Genomic DNA, 22,562 nt, shown 5'->3' on the forward strand with positions numbered 1-22,562 from the left:
TGGAACCAGAAAACCCTCTTCGTCTCTGCCTCACAAACTTGTTCAAAGGTTTCTCAAACGTCATTTAAAAGAATACATTTTCTCAATTTACAATATTTCCAGTTGAAATAATAAATAAGAAAGAGAATCGACAAAAGCTAAAATAAAATACCTTAAAATCCATTACTGATTTAAAAGAGACAGAATAATCGAATCTTCATGTCAAACTTTAGAAGGGCAATATCTAACACAGGAGAACTGGGCTTGGTAGAACTAATGATCACAAATGAAAATTCACAATGGAAGAAGCTAAAATCAGTAAAATTTGACACGAAAAAAGCTTACAGACGAGAACAGTATTCAATAATTCTGAAAGTATCTGCCTCACTGTGGATGTAGCTCTCCTTCTTGTTCTTTGGGGTCTTATTTGTTTTCTTTGGAAGGTCCATTAGGAGTCTTAGCAAGACGTTCCCAAGAAATTTCTGACCTCTGTTCCAGTCTTACTTTTATTTTTGAAAATTTTCAGATATCTTCTAGTTACTTTAGAATATATTGTGAAAATTGAGAAAGGTAGTTTTTTCATATGAAAAAGAAGGTCTTCTTTCAACCAACAACTTATTCTATGAAATATCCAATATCAGGGTGGCAGACTCCACAGGTCATGAAATGCATAATCTTTTTATCCCAGAAAAGGAAAATTTCTATAAGCTGTATTATTTACCAAAAGAATAGTGTCAAATTTGAGTTCCTGCAAAACCAATGATCATCCAAGCAGTATTTAATGCCTTCTTTTCTGGGAAAGACAGATGTACAAAAACTTTAGTAATTACCAAATGTCAAAATAATATTGAACAGAATAAACATTTGCCTAAATTAAGGTTCTCTTGAGGATCAGTTACATATAACAAGAACAACTGACAAATCAAGCATGATGAGAGGTGGGATTTATGTTTTTGTCTCCTGATAAATTATATGGGGAATGGATAACTCCTGTTGTGATTATAAGAACATCTAGGTCATGTCTGCTTAAAGATCTGTGGAATAATAATAATATCCTAACCTTCTGCAGTGCTTGGCATTCTCAAAAGCACTTTATAAACATTAATTAGGTCTTCAATAAGCTGATACTGTCTTGTTGGTTTTTTCCTGTTATAGCATCACTGAGAGTCTGCCATCTTTCTAGAGTTTAAATATTTATTTACTTATTGCTTTTAAAGTGTATTTACTCCATTGACAATGCTTTAAAATTATAATCAGCAGAAGAGAAATGTTCACAGTTCTACTTTTGCAACTAAGAAACAAGCCAGAGTAACAACAGTGCTTCTCCTTGCCAGAGTGAACACAGTCTGTTGGGGGTACTCTGTTGGTCTGGGAAACTGTTTTCTTACTTACCTTTATCCACTTCAAACATGCCCTTCCCATCCTTTAAAACTGCATGTGTTTTTCTCATCCCCTAACTACACAGTGCCTAGCAGGGTGCTTTGCATGTGGTGGGTTTTCAAAAAATGTTTGCTAGATTGAATTAAACCAAAGCTCAGCCCCCATATGTGGCAGCCATGCGGAATCCTACCACAACTATCTGTGACCACTCTCATTACATTTTGGAAACTCCGATTCATTTGCTGATATCACTTCTCTTTTCCTTTTGTCTGATTATCAGTGGACTGAGAATAAAAGGTGATAGAAAGAAATAAATGTAAACTTGACATTCTTCTAAGTTTCAAAAGCACATACACAAACATCCTTTACATTATCAACACTTAGTGAATGCCTAATGGGCATGTATGCTGTTTGAATTGCTGGGAATACAAAGATAAATAGGGTTGCAAGGACAGAACAATTTTTGATTTTGAATATTGAACTGACTCCATTTAAATGTGCTATACTGGGGCTTCCCTGGTGGTGCAGTGGTTAAGAATCCACCTGCCAATGCAGGGGACATGGGTTCGAGCCCTGGTCTGGGAAGATCCCACATGCCACGGAGCAACTAAGCCTGTACACCACAACTACTGAGCCTGCACTTTAGAGCCCACGAGCCACAGCTACTGAGCCCGCGTGCCACAATTGCTGAAGCTCTTGCGCCTAGAGCCTGTGCTCTGCAACAAAAGAAGCCACCACAGTGAGAAGCCCGTGCACCGCAACGAAGAGTAGCCCCCGCTCGCCGCAACTAGAGAAAGCCCATGGACAGCAGTGAAGGCCCAATGCAGCCAAAATCAAATAAATAAATAAATAAATAAATATGCTATACTTTATATGTTTGTATTTTTAGTTGTAATAAATTAAAATTCTTTGTGTGGAGGGGGTGTGTGTGTGTGCTATTTTAATGGAGCCTGGAGATAACCTAGTGTTTACACAGCAAGGGTGTATTACCCTGCTATTCACCCATTTCCTCTTCTCTTCTGCAAATAAATTCTAGGATTGCTTGCTGAGAGAAAAGAGGAAGACAATGGAAAGAAAGAGGTAGAATATTTTCCTTTAGTTATAATCATGTCTAACTTTGGGCAACTTTAGTGTAAATCAAAATTGAAACCCCTGTGGATTTCAGACCCTGTAAGTTTTCTCTTATGCCTGTTTGAATGCTGCAAATTCAAGACTGACTTGATGATTCTCCTGAAATGGTGTCATGATTGATAGACTTATACACTGCATCTCAGTTCTGTGGTTCGGGGCTCTGGATCCCTAGAAATTATGTTGAGATTCTTCAAACAATGAATACAATTCTATATGTAAGAACAGAGTACGTTCTCTCTTGGAATTCTTGTAGTTATAAAGATCTAAGCAGGTAATAATAGTGAACAGGCCTAGAGAGCCGTAAACCATTTGCAGAAATATTTGACGGTTACAAATTAAACTAGGCAGTATTAAATAAAATATGTTCTATCCTCCTACATTCTTAGATATATTTTCGTAAAATAAAATAAAATAATATGATTGGATGAGTAGTAAAATTTATAAATTACAAATATAAATATTTAGTATAATATAAATATCCCCAAATTTTATTTTCTCACCTTCATTTCAGCAAATTCACTAAATATGTTTTTATAATGGAAATTCTTACAAAACTGGAGCTCTACTAACAGTATTAATCTAAAATATCAATTAAAAATAAAATGTAATTATAATTAAAGTGTATACAACTTGAATGTTTTCATCAAAACATGAACATTAAATACATGGAAAAATTTTAATGAATTATTTTCATACTTTAAAGGTAGATATTCAAAAGTAGTTATTAAAATTAAAGGCAAATACAAACTATAATTAATTAAATACAATTTTTAAAAAGCTGAAAATGCTCATTTAATTTTTTGATGTTTCATAAATCATATTACACATTTTTATAAAGATTAAATTATTCATGATTCCAGCATTTAATGTTCATATTTTAATTGCCAATCCAAAGCATTAGCACCATGTTTTATGCATGATGTATTTAAAGTTTCATATATACATATTTAGAGTAATGTAAATAGTTTAATATTGCAAAATATTCCTCAGCCATCAAATCCAACATCTTTGTTAGTAATTCTGGAACCATGAATTGGAACACGAAAAAAAGCCAAGAAATGGTCATTCAGCTTTTCTAAGACAAAATTCATTGGGAAAGAAATCTACTGAGCTCATATTATCTGAGAGGACTTGACATGTTCGTTAATTTATCTTTTCCCTTTCCTAAATATTTCTGTCACTCAAATCCTCCTTGCATTTCTAAGTAGTGTTTTTCTCCAAGAGTGAGAATTTTAACCCATCAAAGTGAATCAAGGGAAAATTAGGAGAGTCCAGCTGAAGTTCTAATAACTTCATACAAACTTAATAAACCATTCATTTGCAACATTAGACAGTGCCAGTATCTGCAAAGATTGTGATTTATTCTCTGGCCAGAAGGTAACACTGTACAGTTTAGGGATGTAGACAACAGGCCAGATTGCTCAGGACTCTACTTCTATAGCACATGATGCAATCATTTGTTCTCAGCTAAGGCCCTTCTGGTGTCAGAAACTTTCTAAGCCTCAGTTTCTTCATCTGTAAAAGGGATAATAATTTCTTGTTCATAGAACCACTAAGAAAATTAAATTATATAGCCTGGTACATAGTAGGTTATCAAAAAATAGTAGTTATTAGTATTGACTGGCAAAGAATTATGGGGACTGGCTGTACTGCATTAGTCATCAATCTAATGATTATGTACTGGTCTTCCTGTATGCCAGGTGGCTGGGCAGAGACGCAGGATTCGAAGGCTGCCATTTTGCACTAGCTGTATAACATTTTTGCGGACATGTACCATGGAGATACAGAAGTGCGGGGCCAGCACAGCTAACAGCGGAGCAAACTTGGCTTGTAAAAGTGGGGAAAGGTTCCATGAAGAAGACAGTATACAAGCTGGCAGGATAAGCAAGAGTTTCCCAGTGAAGAATGGGAAGGGCATTGGGGGCAGAGGATTGCAAAGACTTGGGAGTTATGAAAGCATTTCCACATTCAAGAAAAGCAAAAAGTTGGAGAGAGGCAGAGTAACCATGTCAGGCTCCTGGTTAAATTTAATTGACAAGACCCAACTGATTTGTTTGTAACTAGACCTGAGGTGCCATGTTAATCATTCTACAGTGTGGCTCTAATTGGACTCAAGGAAAATTCCAGTTCTCTGAGATGTGCTACTTTTGAGGGGTTGGCTTACAAAAGGTTTGGTCAATGCCCCTCAGTACAATAATGTTTGTTTGTTACTACACAGCATTTTCTTAAAATATACCAAAATTGGGGGCAGAAGGGAAACACTTTGGACCTCAGATGCGTGATTTCCAGTTCTCCATTCCCCTATAATTTCTGTCATGGGTTGCCCTTTTCACTAGGAGCACCCAGGGACACATTCTAAAAATTGCTGTAACCAAAAAATGCAGGCTTCTTAGTTAATAACAAAACAGTGCTCAATCCCAGAGATGGAAAGGGAAGACGACACAAAATTTGTCTGCAGAAAATATACCCTCAAATCTTGTCAAGCAATGTGCAAACCAGCCAAAGTATTTGATTTGAAACTTGTGAAGGTAACATCAGTGCTAAAGCATCTGAAAGGATTAGACTGAGAAGAAGGAAAAGACCTCGCAGCTGCAGGCAAATACCCTGGGATGGGCAGACCCTGACAAGGTGGACAACCACCACTGAGGACACCTCCAACGTCTGTAGCAACTCTCCCACGGAAAGTAACAGCCCTGCCTCCCCTCCAGGGGAAATTCTCCAAGTACACTGGTTACTTCCAACACAGTCTCATTGATGTGAAGTGGAGGAGGCATGGGGTGTCCATAGTGGTGCAGGTGGGAATCAATCCTTAGTCTCCAACAGGGGACAAACCTTTGAATGGCACAGAAATTAAATCGATCCTGGAGTGAGCCAATTGCATTATACCTGACACCACTGACACCTCTTATAAACTATGGATTCATCTACTACGTAGTTTTAATAGTGACTCAATTTCATGAGAAGACCTTTTTTATTTACGTTCAGTTTTCTTCTCTAACTGTACTCTCTCATTATAATTTTCAATTCACAGCTATTTAGGTAGATTCTGTGGACAGCCTAAATTAGAAAACAGCTCTTTAGTAGATTTTTTTTTTAAATAAAAGGAAATCATTTGTTTTAGTCCACTTACCATTCCATGATTCAGCCACCCTGGGATAAAATTATCAAGCAACTTCGGGTAAATCATCTCTCTGTCATAGGCATAAATGATCCAGAACACCGCTACAACGAACTGGAAGGGAAAAAGAGATCCTTTATTTCAAAGGCACCAACTGTCCACAGCATACAATTTGTTGGTTATCTATTGTTCAAAGAACCCAACAAAACTATAATTTATAATGAAAGACAAATCAGTAAGCCAGCTAATAACTGCAAAGATTGTTCTAACGTCAACCCATTAGTGGTAACTGTTGGGGTCCTTCCTCTTTCCTTGATCTCCCAACTGTGTTCTCTCAGGCGAAGGGTTCTGTTTGTGAGGGAGAGAGAGAGATGGTCTCTCTGTCATCTGAAACAGCTCCCTTCCAGGGCTAAATGTGTTGGTTTGATTCCTCTCAAGAGGGTTTAAAAGTTCATTGGTGGTTTTTTGGATCCCATTCCCCACTGTACAGCATTAGAACACATTCAAGAAGCTGTAGTGTATTTTCCTTGAACCCATCATGTGGTTTAAATTAATCTTCACATTCTCAAGTTTCTATTTCACCACTCACAGCATTGAAATCACTGCTATAAAATGTCCCAAAGTCACAATTCCAGCAAATGTATTAATTTATATAGCCTAAGCGGGGGCTTTAGCGACACTGAGAAGCAGAGTGTACGAAGAGTTAAGGAAGATTCCTAATTTATGAATAACTCATAAATTCATCTGGATTCCAGAGGTTTATTTTGACCCATCAGCAACATCAACAAAAGCAAGGAAAGTACTCAATTTATTATCTTATCTTTCCTCAAACTAATGGCGAGAGAAGAAGCTCAGATAAAATAAAGAAATGAATGGCCCAAGGCCTTAACCTTCACCATAGAATTTTTTTTTTAAAAAATGAATGCTTTTGTAAATAGTCTATAAATGTAGCATAGAAAAGGGAATGAACCATCCCAGAGGGAGGTCTCATAGTCTCTTCAGAGTTATGTGTCAAAATAATAAATACTACGCAATGATAAAACGTGGCATCAATGTTAAACAGAAACAATTTTATCTCATTTCTTGTAAGTCATCCATGCCCTGTCATTTTATTAATAATATATATTTTATTGCCACTTTTTATAAAACTCCTGGTGTTTATAGCTCAAGGCTAGTAATCAGAAGGATTCCAAAGTTCTTTTAGAAGCACGTCAGTTATCACACGGATAGTCTTAACCCCCCCAAAAAATTCACCCTTAAAACCCAGGATGTTATGAACATTTACTGATTCATAAAACACATTGAATGATAATTACAATAGGCAACTGTAGATAACACACGTAGTTTTAATACCAGATTAGGGTCCCCAGTTATTTATCCTGCTTTGGGGGCAACTATTTTCACTCAGTGGATAAATGCACAAGAGGAAAAAAGAAAAAAACATCTATTATTAGCTTAAGGTTAACTATCATCAGGATCTTTCCAAGTACAACAAATAATTTTTGAATTATCCACAATTTGGGTTTGTTCATTCCACTACTAACTTCATGTGTATTGAATATCAGTGTTCCCTGCCCTCAGACCTGGGTGGGCTCCATGCTTTACACTCTTGTTACGCAAAGTGTGGTCCCATGAATCAGCGGCACCCACGCCACCTGAGAGCTTGTTAGATGTGCAGAATGCAGGTCTCAGCCTGATATGTTCTGATCCTGTATTTTAATAAGATCCTGAGGTCATTCCTATGCACGTAAACGTTTGAGATGTCCTGCTTTGGAAGGCTCTCCTCCAGCCACCTGGAGCCTCCTCCCTCGCCATGGAGTGAGGCAATCCCAGGTCCAAGTGGCTGGTCTACCCAGAGCCTGCACCCCCTCCCCTTCTAAACCACATCCTGGGAAACCATGACCTTGGAATTTCCTGCCTAAGTAGACACAAGTATGCCTCAGGGCCTGTGTGGGTCTCCTTCTCGGGTCTGACCCTGGAAGACTGACTGTGCAATAATTGTTTGTATCCCTTGACCAGAGAGATGGTTAAGGGGTATTTACTCCTGTAGGATGAGAACCAAAGTTTTACATGTGGCCTGGGTGTCCATACACAGGCATGAAACCATTTCAATCCTGGATGGAGCCATCAGTAGAATCCCTTTACCTTTGCCACATAATGTAATTTAATCATGACAGCGACATCCCATCACAGTCACAAGTCCCCTCCCATACTCAAGGGGAGGGGATTATACAGGCCCGTGTAGCAGGGGGCAGAATCTTTGGGCCATCTTAGATTCCTGCTTACCATATGCTTCTACTCTTCTTTTCCAATATTGTTTTGGCTATTTTAAGTCCTTGGCATTTTCATTTAAATTTTAGAATCTCAGCTTGTGAATTTCTACAAAGACATCCCCCTAGAATTCTGATTATGACTGTACTGAATCAATATATTCAATATGAGGAGAAAAGATATCTTAACAATATTGAGTCTTCTAACCTATGAACATAATTTGTCTCCATTTATTAAGATCTTTAATTTCTCAATGTTCGTAGTCTTCAGTGACAGCTCTTACACATATTTTAAGTCTACCACTAAGCATTTTATGTTTTTTCTGCTATTGTAGATAGCATTAAATTTTTTTTTACATTCTTTGTTTGCTAGCATATAAAAACACAAATGATTTTTTGTATATTGACATGGTATCCTGTATCTTTGCTAAATTCACTTAGTCATTTGAGTGGTTATGTTATAAATTATTTTGGTTTTTATATGTACATGATCTACAAATGAAGACAGTTTTTCTTCTTTCTTTACAATTTGTATGCCTTTTAGTTCTTTTTCTTTTCTTATTAAACAATGTTGACCAGAAGTGATGAAGAGTGAGCATCTTTGTCTTCTTCCCTACTTAGGGAAAGTGTTCAGTTTCTCAACATTTCAGTTTAATATTAATTGCAGGTTTTTCTTAGATGTCTTTTATCAAGTTGAGGAAAATCTCTCCTATTCTTAATTTATGTATGTAATGAATGAGTACTGAATTTTTTCAGATAGTTTTGCTGCATATCTTCAGGTGACCACATATTTTTTTCTCCTTTATTCTGTTAATATGATGAATGATAGCAATTGATTTTTAATGTTAAACCAGCCTTCCTGGTCATTATGATGATCTTTTTTATATTTAATTATTTTATTTTATTTTTTATTTTATAATATTTTATATATTATTGGATTCGACTTGCTGATATTTTAAGGAATTTTTTCCATCTTTATTCATAAAGTATATCAACGTCTAGCTAGTTTTTTTTTCCCCATAACATCATTTTCTAATATTGGTTACAGGATAATGCTGGCCTCAAAAAATAAAGTGGGAAGTATTCCCTCCTCTATTTTGTGAAGGACTTTGTGCAAAGTTGGTATTATTTCTTCCTTACCTATTTGATATACTTCTCCAGTGGCATCATCTGGACTTATAAGTTTTCTTGTGAGAAGATTTAATTGTGAATTCAATTTCTTTAATAGATATAGAGGTTTCAGGTTTCTACTTTTTCTTGAGTTAGTTTTAGTCATTTTTGCCTTTTATAGATTTTCTCCATTTCATCTAAATTTTTGAATTTATAAAGTTGTTCTGAATATTCTGCTATGGAAGTCAGCAAATGCTACAAATCAGGTAGTTTATCCTTAGAGAGCTGGTTGTTAAAGTTTGCCAGCACATCACTCGGAGAGCAACTTTCTGTTCACCAGGAATGATCATTCATGGTGTCCCTACCACATATAAAGCATTGTGGGGTCGATACTTAATAGTGCAATTTGGCCAATCCTTTGACCCCTACCATAGATTGACGGAATTATATGGGTTATTAAAAGCAAAGTGACTTTCAAGAAAGTGTTAGTCACCTTTCTCAGTGTAACACTAGAAGATCAAGAGGTACAGCTAACTGAGTAATCAGCCTTCTAAACAATTCTTGAGATAAAAACGCTACACAGATGGTAGCTTCTTGGCTTCCTGCACTGACATCCTCTTGATGGTATGGTCATCAGCAAACCCAAAATAAGTTTGAACTCTACTACCAGGGCATGGATATGAACAAAAATAGGTTCTCCTGGACAGGCTAAGTGATATTGAAACGTCCTACTGTTGTGAAGAAGCTTCTTCTCTGTCCAGGACTGGTAGCCAGCTGTTCCCCAGCACACACCTGCTGCTTCTGTGCTGCCAGGACCAGAATACTGTACTTGAACTGAGAGTGGGAGAAGCACAGTCACTTCCGAGTTCTTCAAGCTTCCCAGACAAAACACCTGTGTTACAGTGGTTATTGAGGCCTCATTTGAACCCCCCGGAAGGATTAGAAATAAACACAAAAGAAAACTGGATTCATACTTTGTCCTCTTTTTGTAAGGAGTCTCTCATATGGAGTCCAGTAGAAGCTGAAGCTAATCAGCTTTAGTTTACTTCTAAGAAAAAGCTTTAGTGATCAGTGGGAAATTCCTTGGAGTTGAGTAACACCAATTAGAATGCAAAGGATGTCACAGAGACATTTACCCTGAAGGAGGCTAAAAAGTCACTTATCTGTAGATTGGTCTGTGAAGGCCATTTAGCGTGATCTCAAACATCCACTGTTGAAGGAGGGAAGGAGGAACTAAATGAATGCATCTTTAAGTTTTCAGCTTCAACATGACATGAGTTTATGGAATTGCTTTCCCTTTTGAAACAAATCTATTAGTACTCAGACTTTACCAATTACTGATTGGAAAACATTTAAATTCTCTTTTGGGCTCTACTCCTTTGCTTCTAGATTTCCTTTTCATGATTTGCTTTCCCATCGATTCTTTCCAAGGTCACACTGTTGCTGAGAAGTAACATTTAGACATGTTTCCAGCTGTGATTTCTCTTTCCAAATGCACAGAGCATGAGAGTAAGTTGTGTGCTCTGGATGCTAGCTGGCTTTGTCTCTGATGGCCTCCATGCAGACAGTGAATGCCTCATTTTGACATGGCCCTTGTCTTCCCACTTTGCACATCTAGGAGATCCTGAGTCCGCAGGTGCTCTCCTTCTGGCTGACTTCCCTCAGTCATACTGTTAACTTCAGAAATGCACAGGGAAGCATAGGGCACTCTGAAATGTTATAGTATCTTTTGTTCCAGAGTACAATTTTTTTCTAGTACTCATTCCTAGAAGTGTGACAAAGAACTCCTCTACTGTAATGATGAGGTTGTGAGTTACATTATATTTTTTTATGCTGTACATTCTGCTCAAATTACTTTAAAAACCAGAATCTCCATTTAGAGAGTTTCTAAAGCACATGTTGATGTTATACCTTTCTCATGGCTTTCATCTTTTTGGTAGAATTTATAATTTCTCCATATTTATCCACACTTAGGTCCTTAATTATCTTTTCTGACTGAGTAATTATGTGAGAATAAAAGCCCAGCTCCTACAGGAGCCCGCATGATTTGATGCCTGCCTATATTTCCAACCTTCACTTGTACCGTATTCTTTCTTGCTCCCTAAGCTAAAATTGGCAATTTGATTGTTCCTAAAACTCATCATGTGCTTTCCTGCCTCAGAACCACAGCATTTTCCACTCTATGCCAGGAATGTCCTTCCCTCATTTTCATATGGCTGGATTCTCTGTTCCTTCAGGTCTACTTTAGACAGCATGGAAGCCTCACCACTGTTCCATTATTTTCTATCAGAAACCCTGATAGAAAATAGGCTTTTTGTTGTTGTTCAATTGTTCACTGTCTGGCTCTTTTATGAGAAAGTGAAGTCTCAGGAAGTAGGGACTTCTCCGTCTTGTTTACTGCTGTTTCCCCACTAACTGGCATATAACATGTTTATGGTAAAAATTTGCTGAATAAATGAATAAAGGTGCATTGCTGTTCCTTATATGTGTCAGACCCCACATCTCCCAGAGAAGCAAGTACCTTTTTACTTCTTCAATTTTCTTCCCATTGACCTAAGATTTCTCTTTTATGTTGTCCACATTTTGTGTCCTCCTGTCGGTGAGGAGATAAGCCTTTCTTTCCAAGATTTTTCTTTTAGCTCATCCCTTCTCAGATCTTTTATCCGTTAGCTCTTCTTTTACCTGTTTATGTCTTCTATCATCTTAAAATAATCCTTCCCTGAATTTCTAGATCAAGATGGAAGACTAAAGGCTCTCTTTCTTGAAATCAACCAAGAATAAGGGGAATAAGAAACAGAAAGAAACCAATGGAAGCAGGGAACATCCTTAATCCAATAATCACTCTTCTCAACTGGCTGCCAGGTGTTAAGGAAATTGAACACGGCCAGGGGGAGACACTGATGTAAGAAACAAGATCCGAGGGCTCTCTGGTCTAGCGAGCAGAACAGAGAGATTGCTACAGGTGACACACTCTAAGGGACACTCTGTGACCCTTGCTGGGAACCAGAGCTCTGAGATGTATGGGAGCCCTGGGGAAACGTTCAGGGGTCAGAGGTGATGACGTTCAGTGAGGCAGTGGGCAAGCATGGCATCTCTGCAAGAAGCAGGATGTGGGCATGTGAGGTAAACAAGACAGGATCTGTGGTAACCAGCCCGAATGGACCTCTCCTGCTCACCTGATGAAGACCAAGCTTTCTGTCACCATACGACAGGGCTGTGATCAATATGAGTCAAAGAGAGAGAAATGAGTCAGACCCAGAAAGAAACCATTCTCCAGGGGAGGGCGGTGGTGGGAAACAGACAGAAATTCAAGCTGCCCTCACTCAGTTCCTTAGCCTGTCTCTAGTTCTAGCCTTTCACAAATAGCTGGCTCAGAAAGAACAAACCGATTTAAGGATGAGTAATCATTAAAAAAGAAATAGCATGGAATGTATTCATTACATTACCACAAAAAAAGAGATACCACAAAAAAGAGAGCGAGATAAAGCTGAATATGACCAAAAGGGCGGGGGGTAACTGAACAATACAAACCAGAAAATGTATTAATTAACTTATGATCAAATAATTCTCCATTAAAGAAAAGCAGTCAGAGATGAAAAATTGAGACTTAAAGAAGAGAAGATAGAGCGAGAGAAGAGGATAAAAGTGAATGGGTAGAATTTTGGCAAGAAATAAAGTATAAAAAATAAAACCACATAAAACTGAAAGTCGCATTATAAGCAGTGAAAGGAAAAACTGCCTTTGGTATAGACAATGGGGGTTTAGCTCTCCTCAGTCCTGTGGACTAGGTACACTGAGAAACCTTCCTGCTGTGAAACACTAGGTGCTAAATAAATTACGACAAATATACTTTCAAATGTATTGCTGAGCGGACAAGAAAGGAAGGGAAATCACTAGGAGCCAAGAAAACCATACAGACAAAAAAGAACAAGGAAAAAAACCAGAACAGTAGCAAACACAGAAACTGGGACTGCCCTGGAGGCAAATGCTAACACCAGAATCTGAGTGTTCTGTGAACTGTGGCCACTGAGATGAATGACAATGGCCTTGGGCCCATGCAAATCTATGGACTGGGTCCTGAACCTGAGGGGCCTGGCCCACCTTCAAAGAAAGGGTAGGCTAGAGGAAGCACCCTTCATCTGGTTAAATCAATTGCTTTCTATTCCTAACTGCTAAGATTGTTTTAATCAAAAAGGTTTCATTTCATTGATTTTGTTCTGCACTGAGATCATCCTTTTTCCTCCTTTATCTTTGTATTCATGAAAGCTACGTGTGGTAATTAGGCAAGTTTTGCAAAGTCAGAAAATAAATTTTATACTTATATCAATTAACTGTAGTGGATATTGTAGTACTTACCCCAGATTCCCTCTTCAGGGTCCATGCCTCCATCCTGCAGATGTTGGGAATATCAGTTGCTGGCCACTGTCAGCTGCATCCCTCATTAGAATTGCCCTCAACTGCAAGGAACTGCTTTGCTCAAGGCCATGCCCCTACCCCAGGGACAGTCTAAATCCAATGACTTACGGATGAAAGGATACAAAGACCCAGCGCCTTTGCCTCAATTTAAGGCAACGCTGAAGGGTCATCCCTGCTCTAAGAGCTCCCAGGATGCCCGTTACAGCTGCAGGGTGGGTCATCTTCTCCCTCTACCCAGTGCTGTCTTCCTCACTTCCTAACAGGTATATCTCCCAAGAGCCCCCTCCTGCACGCACTCTCCATCTCAGAGCTGTTCACAGGGACCCCAATCCAAGACCATGCCATTCATGTAAAAGTGCAAGAGACAGATATTTTTAAATATGAAAACATTTGTTGTAAATCAATCACCATAAAGAATTGTACAAAAATTAGTTGCAATCTCACCCTGCAGTAGTGAGTCATTGCCAAAAGGACAGGTATATCCTTCAAGATTTTTTTCCACGCAGTTAAAATGCATTCCATACGGTATTTTACAAAATTAGGTCATACTATACCTAGTCTTCTGCAATTTTTTAATTTAAAAATATTTTAAAAAGATACCCCATTTTTCTGAAGCACTTCATAGTACCCCACTGTATGCTACACACCATCATTTACTTAAGCACTCACTAATGAATACCTACGTTCGTTCCAATTATTACAATTTCCAATAACGTTGCAGTGGACATGTTATGTTAATGGTTTTTGCACCTATATGAGAACCTCAGGGGAATAAATGACTAGACGTGAAGCTCTTGGATCCGAGATCACCACTGCCTGTCGAGCTGACTTTCACAAAGGCTCCTCTGTCACTCCCCGCTCCCAGCGCCAGCTGCCTTTACCCCAGCTGCAGGCCACCGTGTCCCTGTCCCTGTCCTGGACTGTTGTGGTCGCTTCTTGTTTAGACCCACTGGCTTCAGTGTCCTCTTAACTCTATTTCTACTTTATCTTGGCCTCAGAGTTATAAAATGTTTGTTATAACAACATTCAAGAACTTCCCAGTTTAAAGCTTCCAATGACTCTCCCTTGCTTGCAGAATAAAATCCAAACTCCCTTTGTGATATGGCCCCAAATTCTCTTTGCAGTCCCTTGCCAGCTCCTTTCAGGAACCCAATCACCACACTATGTGTCGTTTTCCAAACTCACCACACACCTCCAAGTACCCATTCCTTTGTGCTTTTTATAACCATAGCTTAAAACTCATTACAATTTTTTTTTCAAAATCCAAGCTCAATCAGTGTTACTCTCATTGTGCAGTTGTTTCCTCCCCTCCCCCACCCCAGTCTCTTATCCGGAGTAATTATTTCCTTCCCTGACCCATCACAGGTTTCTGCTTGTAACAGTAGCCCATTTAGCTGTGACTCTTACAAGCCTTCTAACCTGCTGGCCCCTCTAAGCTGCTGGAGGGCTCCTTCCACCCCAAGTCCCCCTCATGTGCTGCTCTCTTTGCCTGGAATGCCTTCTACCAGCCCTCCCAGCTCATCCTTACCATAGAGATGGTTCAGAAATGTCATAACCTCCAAGAAGCCTCCCCTGAGTTGCCCCAGACTCAGGCCCCCTTTCCCTGCATGTGCTCTCAAAGCATATTATGCTTTTCCTTTCTAACACTGAGTGTAATTAGGATTAGATAATTGATGGTGTAATTAATAGTTTCTCTTTCCAGTCGAATGGAAGGTCCATGAAGGCAAGGATCCGACTGTTCCCTCTCTGTTGTGTCATCACATCTCTCTTGGTGCTTCATAATTTTCTTAACTCTTCATTTTGAAATAATCTAAGACTTACAAGAAGTTGAAAAATAATACAGAGAGTTCCTGTGTACCCTTCACCCAGCTCTCCCCAATGATAACATCTCACATAACTGGCATTGGTATAATACTATTAACTAAACTACAGATCTTCTTCCAGTTTTTACATGCATTCTTTTTTAGAGGGTGTTATTGCACTATAAAAATTTACCATGTGTATACATTTATGCAACCTCTACCACAATCAGGATTCAGAAGAGTCCCATCCCCATAAAGACACTCCCCAATGTTATTCCTTTAGAATCACACCCTCCGCCCAATCTTAACCCCTGGCAATCATGGATCTGTTCTCCATCACTACATTTCGTCATTTCTAGAATATTATATGAATGTAATCTTTCCTAGTACTTTATGAAGGATGGTTTACATCTATTTAGTTTCAACTATATATGGGCCAGAGGCTTCATGAGTAAGATCTTATTTAAGAATCACAACTACCTTGAGATAGCTACTATTATTTTTCTACTTTTATAGATGAAGAAACTTAGCTTTAGAAAACTTAACTTTCCCAGAGTCAAAAAGTTAATAAGCTGGCCAGAATGTGAGGCCAGACAGTGGGAACCCAGAGCCATTGCTATTAACCTCCTTAAACACTTTTTGCACATAGTTCATACTCTTGAAGGAATTATAATTGAATGAACGAATAATTCAGTGCTATAAAGGAAAAACTCAGGTTTTTCCTTCCTGAGTAGGAGAAAAATCCAGTTCTCCCCTACTATGTCTTTCTTTCCTGTGTGTCTCTTTACCTTCACCAAGAACACTCCACTTCTGACACGTCTGGTCACCAACTGTGTGGAGGCTATTTTCCCCCCCCAACCAATTCTCTGACACCAGCTGGGTGTCCTACAGTTTAACTCAGTTCATATACTACTGTCTGGAGATAGCAGCAGATCCCACAGGTTATGGGCTCAGTCCCATGAGCCTGGGCCCCTCCACCCTTCAAAGGCCAGCCACAGGCCTGGGTTGTCACCTGTGCTTCTGGCTTGACTGGCCGTAGATCGAGGGTCCAACAATCCTCATCTTGGGTTCGATTAACTTGCTAGAGCGGCTCACACAACTCAGGGAAACACTTACTTACATTTACTGCTTTACTATAAAGGATATGATAAAGGATACATATAAACATCTAGATGGAAGAGATGCATAGGGCAGGTATGTGGGAAGCGGTGTGGAGCTTCAGTGCCCTGTCTGGGTTCACCACTCTCCCTCCACGTCTTCACCAACCCAGAAGCCCCCGACCACCATATTATTGGCAGTTTTGGAAGCTTCATCATGTACACATAATTGATCATTTACTCCATTTTCAGCCTTTCTCCCTGCTCAAGAGAATAGAGAGTGGGACTGAAAATTCCAAGCTTCTATCATGCCTTGGTCTTTCTGGTGACCAGCCCCTATCCAGGAGCACACCCAGAGTCACCTCATTAGAACAAAAGACATTCCTGGTGCTCTTTTGACTTAGGAATTTACAAAGGTTTCAGGAGCCCTGTGTCAGTTACGGGGTCAACGACTAAATATTAGAACAAGAGATGCTAGTAGTGTTCTTATCACTTAGGAAATTACAAGGGTTTTAGGAGCTCTGTGCCAGGAACTGTGGGCAGAGACCCATATATATATTTCTATTATCTCACAGATGCCAAAGACTATTTCATTTCTCAGTTCTCTAGGAAGGCCTGCATAGAGCAGGGACTCAATGAATGTTTGGTGAGTAAATACTTTTGATTAATCATTCTAGAAAAAGGAAAAGGAAAATGGTCAGAGATGGAGAAAAATCACCAAAAATCATGGATCTAACATGACATACATGTAAAACCACAGGACAGTAGCATGAAACACAGAACAAGGTGGAAGCATCATTCTTGCCTTCATTAGTAAAAAGTGTATTCATAGAATCGCAAGCGCCTCAGCAAGGATGATTTGACCAGGTACATCTTCCCTCTGGCAAATTCGCGTCCACAGGACAGAGACGCAGTGCCGATGTAGAACATGTGCTGGTCCTAACTGACACTAGGGGCTTGTCCTGCTCCGCAGAGCCATGCCCCCTTCCTTACTCAAAGTTCAGTTAGCAGGATCCTCTCTTATTTTCATGTCATCTTTGAGATGCAAGCTTTTCCCCACAATACTAGCTTGTGGGGCTGGAGCCCTACGACCTGGAGTCTCCAGACTATTTGCCCAGGGTCATGTCCAGGGTCATCCCTGTGCCTACAGGCTGAAACCACACCAATCACGTGGTTCCCCCGATTCTGGCTCTTTCCAGCGTTTCATGGCACCTCCGCCTGGCCTGTTTCACCACTGACTGAAACATGAAACTAATGGCCTTTATTAAAGATTGCTTTTCTTTCCCACCAACAGAACCCAAATTGCCTGGGGTTGGCTTCTAATGGTGGCAGTCTTCTTTTGTGAAGAGTGATATTTGAAGGCTTATTACACTGTGCTGAGAGCGTCCCACAGGCGGTGGACCTGGTTAGGAAAGTGGTGTGCATTGTGAGAGGGTAGGGCGTGGAAAAGAGGGGACCCTGAGGGCGGAAACTCTGTTTATTCCGCTTTTTGGTCATCCGCCAAACTACAGAAACAGGGACAAAACACAAATGGCCTTATAATTGTGAAATCAAATCAGAAGTTAAAAATCTTCCCATAAAGAGTGCGAGACAGACACAGATTGATCACTACCGGTCTGTCTCCAGGCTCATGCTCTTTTGACAATATCTGGTTACCTTACGCCTCACACTGGTGAGATGACCCCATAAGGTGTGTCATTTTAGCATTCTAATAACTGACTCTCCTTTATGGGTTCAAAGTTTTAAATTAACCCATTTTATTTATTTATTTTTTTTATTGAGGTATAGTTGTTTTACAATGTTGTGTTAGTTTCTACTGTACAGTGAAGTGAATCAGCCATATGTATACACATATCCCCTCTTTTTTGGATTTCCTTCCCATTTAGGTCACCACAGAGCATTGAGTAGAGTTCCCTGAACTATACAGTAGGTTCTCCTTAGTTATTTATTGTATACATATTAGTGTATAAATGGATCCATTTTAAACTGAATTCTGCACCCAAATAAATTGATCAAGGCTTCTCTCACTCTCTGTCAAGTGACATAAATAGAATAATTAAACACATCCAGAAACCTCACACAAGACTATCTTATTATGTTAGAAAACCACCGCCAGTCAATTAGCATTGATAGAAGTTTCTTTTTCGAAAAACGATTTGGATGTTTTGTCATTATAAAATCACTGAATAATCCAACTCTTGCTGTCTCTTTCCCTCTCTTTTTAATAAAAGGGGACTATAGTTATTTAATATGATTACATTAAAATGAATATTCACAGGGTAGCTATAAGTACATAAGAGAGACATCCAGCTAACCACAACTTGAATTTAAAGTTCCACCAGAGAATAAAGAAAAATCTAATGTAATCTAATCTAATAAAAAGTTAATTAAGTAAGTAATTAGATCATTCTTTCATAGAAGCATCCTATGTTAGGTGGCTATGTGTCAATGATTGCCTATATTCAGTGTCTTGGGTGTAGTATCAGAATGGCTTGACAGGAATACTACAGTAACAGTGGAAGACGAAGCCTGAACAAATGAATTAGAGCCACCCAAGAAGGATATGTTAACAGGAGAAAACTGGTCATCACAGTGGTTAGGCTTATTGGTATTAAAGAACACGAACGTGTCTCCAGTTTTGTATAGAGCAGGGGGTCCCCTGGCCACCCAAGGTAGCATTATAGTCTACCTAGCAAGTCAATCCTTAGGATGCAAAAGAATGGATCAGACCATAGTAATCTGACTACCTGCCACTATTATCATCCAGTTACCACCCCCCAACCCTGTGCCTTGCTTTTGAGTTCCCCCAGGATTCTTCTGGCTATCCTTTGTCTTCTTCAAAGTTGCTCTGCCTCTAGGAAGAGCTTACAGAGACTCCAGTTGCCCTGACCATTTTTTTTGTAATTATAAATTAATTATCTTTCTGAGCTATACTTCAGTCTATAATCACTTAGCATGAGTTCATTTACTGAGAGAAGAATTCCTGTAAAAAAGACTCACAAAACTGAATGTCTGGGTCTTTGGTCCCAGGCTTTAATGGCATTTGAGTACTGTCCCAGCTGGGACACCCACAAATGGCCACCTCACTGCCTTTGAATTGCTATGGAGATAAGAGAGGAAGGAGGTTAAGGTTTTCTGTGTTTTGTTAATTTTTAGATTATGTGCATAAACAAACTAGGAAAACGTGTAGCCAGTTCTAGCCATAGTTTGCAATGGGAAAAGACCTTTTGGAGAGGTTGGTGTGTTTGTTTTTTAGTATCATATCAACAACACACCAGTGTTCCTTCTTTTTCCCTCTATGAACAATTTACCCTTTAAATTTAGACCATCTCTAAATAAGACATTTGCAAATGAGAACACATGTGCGGTTTTCCTATTACAAAAGTAACAAACGCTTATTGTAGAAATTTGTGTGGATTTTTGTTTTTGCCTTTATATCATTCTATGATGATCTATGCTGTATAAATAAAGTGGAAGGAGTCAAAAAGCAAATCGTCATCTTTGGAACCAAAATGGCTCAAAGATGCACGCGTGCAGCCTGAGTGTCAGCAATCGGTCTGCCTGACAGCACTTCAGGAGTTTTTTTCCTTGGCATTTGGTCTACCTGAACTCTCTGTCATCTGTTTAGGCCCCCTCTAGAACTGCTGACCAATTACAGATTTTTTTTTTTTTTTTTTGGTTCAAGAACCCTTCTCGTCAATTAAGAGCCAGGAGGTTACGCTAAACTAATTACTTTGAGGATCAGCATCTCAGGAAGGTGCCAAGATTGGGAAGAAACATCTGTTTTTAAGCTGTGCTAACAGAGCAAGGAGACCCAAAGAAAATCTACTTTGTATGGATGATCCCCACCACCCCCAGAGCTTGCTTGCTTTCTCCTCCCTTACTCCATTTTTGCTTGAGACTCTTCAAGCACAGAGCAACAGATATTTCTGACTGGGTCCGATACGACAGGCATTACTCTCTAGATAGGACTGAGCAAAGCAAGAAGCGGCTCTGATGGCCAGCATGGCAGCAGCTTCCCCTCCTCGGTGCCCCAGTCCTCTATGTTGGCATCACAGTCTGTAGGGATGACTGAGCTTCCTATTGCCTACTGCCTCTTGTTTTTATAAGATCCCCTAATAGAGTGAGTGAAACCGTGTGAGAGCATTTCACACAGTACCTGGTGTATAGCACTCAATAAATGTTAACTGAATTTGCCAGAAGGTCTATCGAAGGTTTCTCCCCATTTTCCTGGCTTGCCTCATTTTTCAAGATAAAGTACATAAGCAAGTTCCTCTGTGTATCCCGCAGTGTAATATAGAAGACACATCAAATAGGCAAGATTACTTACAGGCGGCATTTGCTGAACGATGCTGAGGCCCAGGAGGCTGGGCCACTTTGATTAACTGATGTACCTCAGACCACCTCAAATCCTTGTCGAAAATAGGAGGCGGGGGGGGGGGATAAATTATACATTTTAAAAGAAAAGCGAATTTGACAGAAAACTCTCTCTTGATAAAGCAGAACAAAATGGCTCTTAAGAATTCTTAGTAAGGTATTTCACTGGGTAGGCACAGCTGATTTGTTAGGATACCCATGCAGAATGTACTGGATCATCTCTTGCCAAAAATATTCTTTTGCAACTGTGTAGCTCTGAACTATGCCTTCTTAGAAACCCAGAGATGATTTACAGATGATACTAGATACATTCAGTATCCATTTTTAAAAAACGTAGCTAATTCTACTGATAATACCTTATTTTCACATATTAAAAACCAGTATATTGGGTAAAATCCGTGGTGGCTTAAATCTGTATCCAATTGTTGAAACAAGAAGACAAGGCAGGAAGATGTTCTCTCCTTGCCAAAATTCGTACTTTGTAAACTGGCCTGTAAAACCGTATGAAACCACTGGCTCTATGGTGCCAATGAAATAATGTATCACAGAGAAACAATAATAAGCACAAATGAACAGGCTTTGGTTAAACAGCCTCAAGGAAAAAGATAAACAGTGACTTTTGAGCCAGATTCTGCATAAGCCCCTTTCTCATTTTTGATGCATTGTCCTAAATGAGAAATTGTGGTCAGCTTGGAGTTCACGTACATAGCTGGAAGTGTCTATCAGCTGAATGATGAAAAGCAAAGCTGGGTTTGGTTTGTCAAAAAGTTTAGAGTACTTGCAAAGAGCAAGCACTCCATTATCAGAATGATTGGGTTCAAGTCCAGGTCGCACCGTTTCCTAGCTGTGGACCTCAGGCAAGGGACCTGTAAAATGGGAGCCCTGTCTGTCTAGCTGTACAACAGAAGCATCTTCTGTGAAGTGGGAATGATGGACATTCCTACCTTTGGGGGCTCTGAGGATTAAATAAACAATCAGAGTACAGCCCTTGGTGCAGTGTCTGACCCCCAGCAGCATGTAGTAGGAGCGAGCTCTCATTCATAGACTTTTCAGGCTCTTGAGATGCTGGTGGGTTTTGCCACTATGGGAAGGGAGACGGCAAGAAGTTTCAGAAGGTGACAGCAAATGCCTCTGCGTATGTAGTATCTTCTTTAGGACTCTAAAGTAATTTGGGAGGGAAGGGGGTATAGGTAGAATTTCTGAATAGTCAGACAATAATGTTACCATATCAGTGAATGTAGGGGCTGTTTTCCCTTGTTGACTCTGCTAATTTTGACAGCAAACCCCTGGGCTCCTATGTATTATTTTCTAGGCATGGGGGCGCTGAGGCTCTTTCTGTTTTGTTATTTGTGTTTGTATGAAGGCAGCCATTCTAATTTTGTAGTTGGTTGTTAAGGCAAAGAAAGGGGAGGGGCCCTCCTTAGGATTAAGCGGGGTGAGGTGATAAAAATGGGCAGAGAAAACTCCTCTCCATTCACGCCTTCCAACCTTGGCACACCACTAATTTATGCTTAGGATTCTTTCCTACTTCACATCCCTCCCCAGTTTCCCCTTGGTGAATAATGAACAAAGTGGTAGGGAACTCAGAGAAGCATAGAAGCAGATTGGGACAGAAGGGCTCCTCTGGTTCCCTCTGAGACACAGCTCCCTTCATTTTCCTTATGTTGCACCAAACTTTGGCCACCACTGCCCAAACTGCTGGCATATGTTTGTTCCCTTGTGTAACTGAAGCACAGACCTAACCTACAGGCTAAAGGGACGTTCTGAAGAGGGAAACTTCTTGGAAAAGTTTCTTCACAGGCACTTAGGAGACAGTGGGCAGGGCAACAGGGCCACCTGTGAACTGTGGCTGCACACGTTCTCTCCCCTCACCATCCCTCAT

The 22,562-nt window shown here is 39.6% G+C and overlaps 1 protein-coding gene and 1 long non-coding RNA gene across 8 annotated transcripts in view; both read right to left on the reverse strand.

The window, feature by feature from the left end:
• Window positions 1-22,562, reverse strand: part of LOC309634953 — a 738,917-nt gene that overhangs the window by 244,777 nt on the left and 471,578 nt on the right. The gene's annotated exons all lie outside the window — the stretch shown is intronic.
• The window catches only part of AIG1 (androgen induced 1), a 228,254-nt gene that overhangs the window by 134,092 nt on the left and 71,600 nt on the right, over window positions 1-22,562 (reverse strand). For 6 of the 7 annotated variants that reach the window (XR_014248502.1, XR_014248503.1, XR_014248504.1 and 3 more), the window contains exon 3: window positions 5,621-5,722. Coding sequence is in view for 4 of the 7 variants with exons in the window: in XM_082405556.1 (XP_082261682.1) it covers window positions 5,621-5,722 (102 nt within the window). In the remaining 3 variants the exon portion in view is untranslated. Of the gene's footprint in view, window positions 1-1,592; window positions 1,644-5,620; window positions 5,723-22,562 lie in introns of those variants that run through there. The other variant, XM_082405558.1, reaches the window with a different exon arrangement.

This window comes from Balaenoptera borealis (genome assembly GCF_965194805.1).
Source record: "Balaenoptera borealis genome assembly, chromosome: 9".
Lineage (NCBI taxonomy): Eukaryota > Metazoa > Chordata > Mammalia > Artiodactyla > Balaenopteridae > Balaenoptera > Balaenoptera borealis.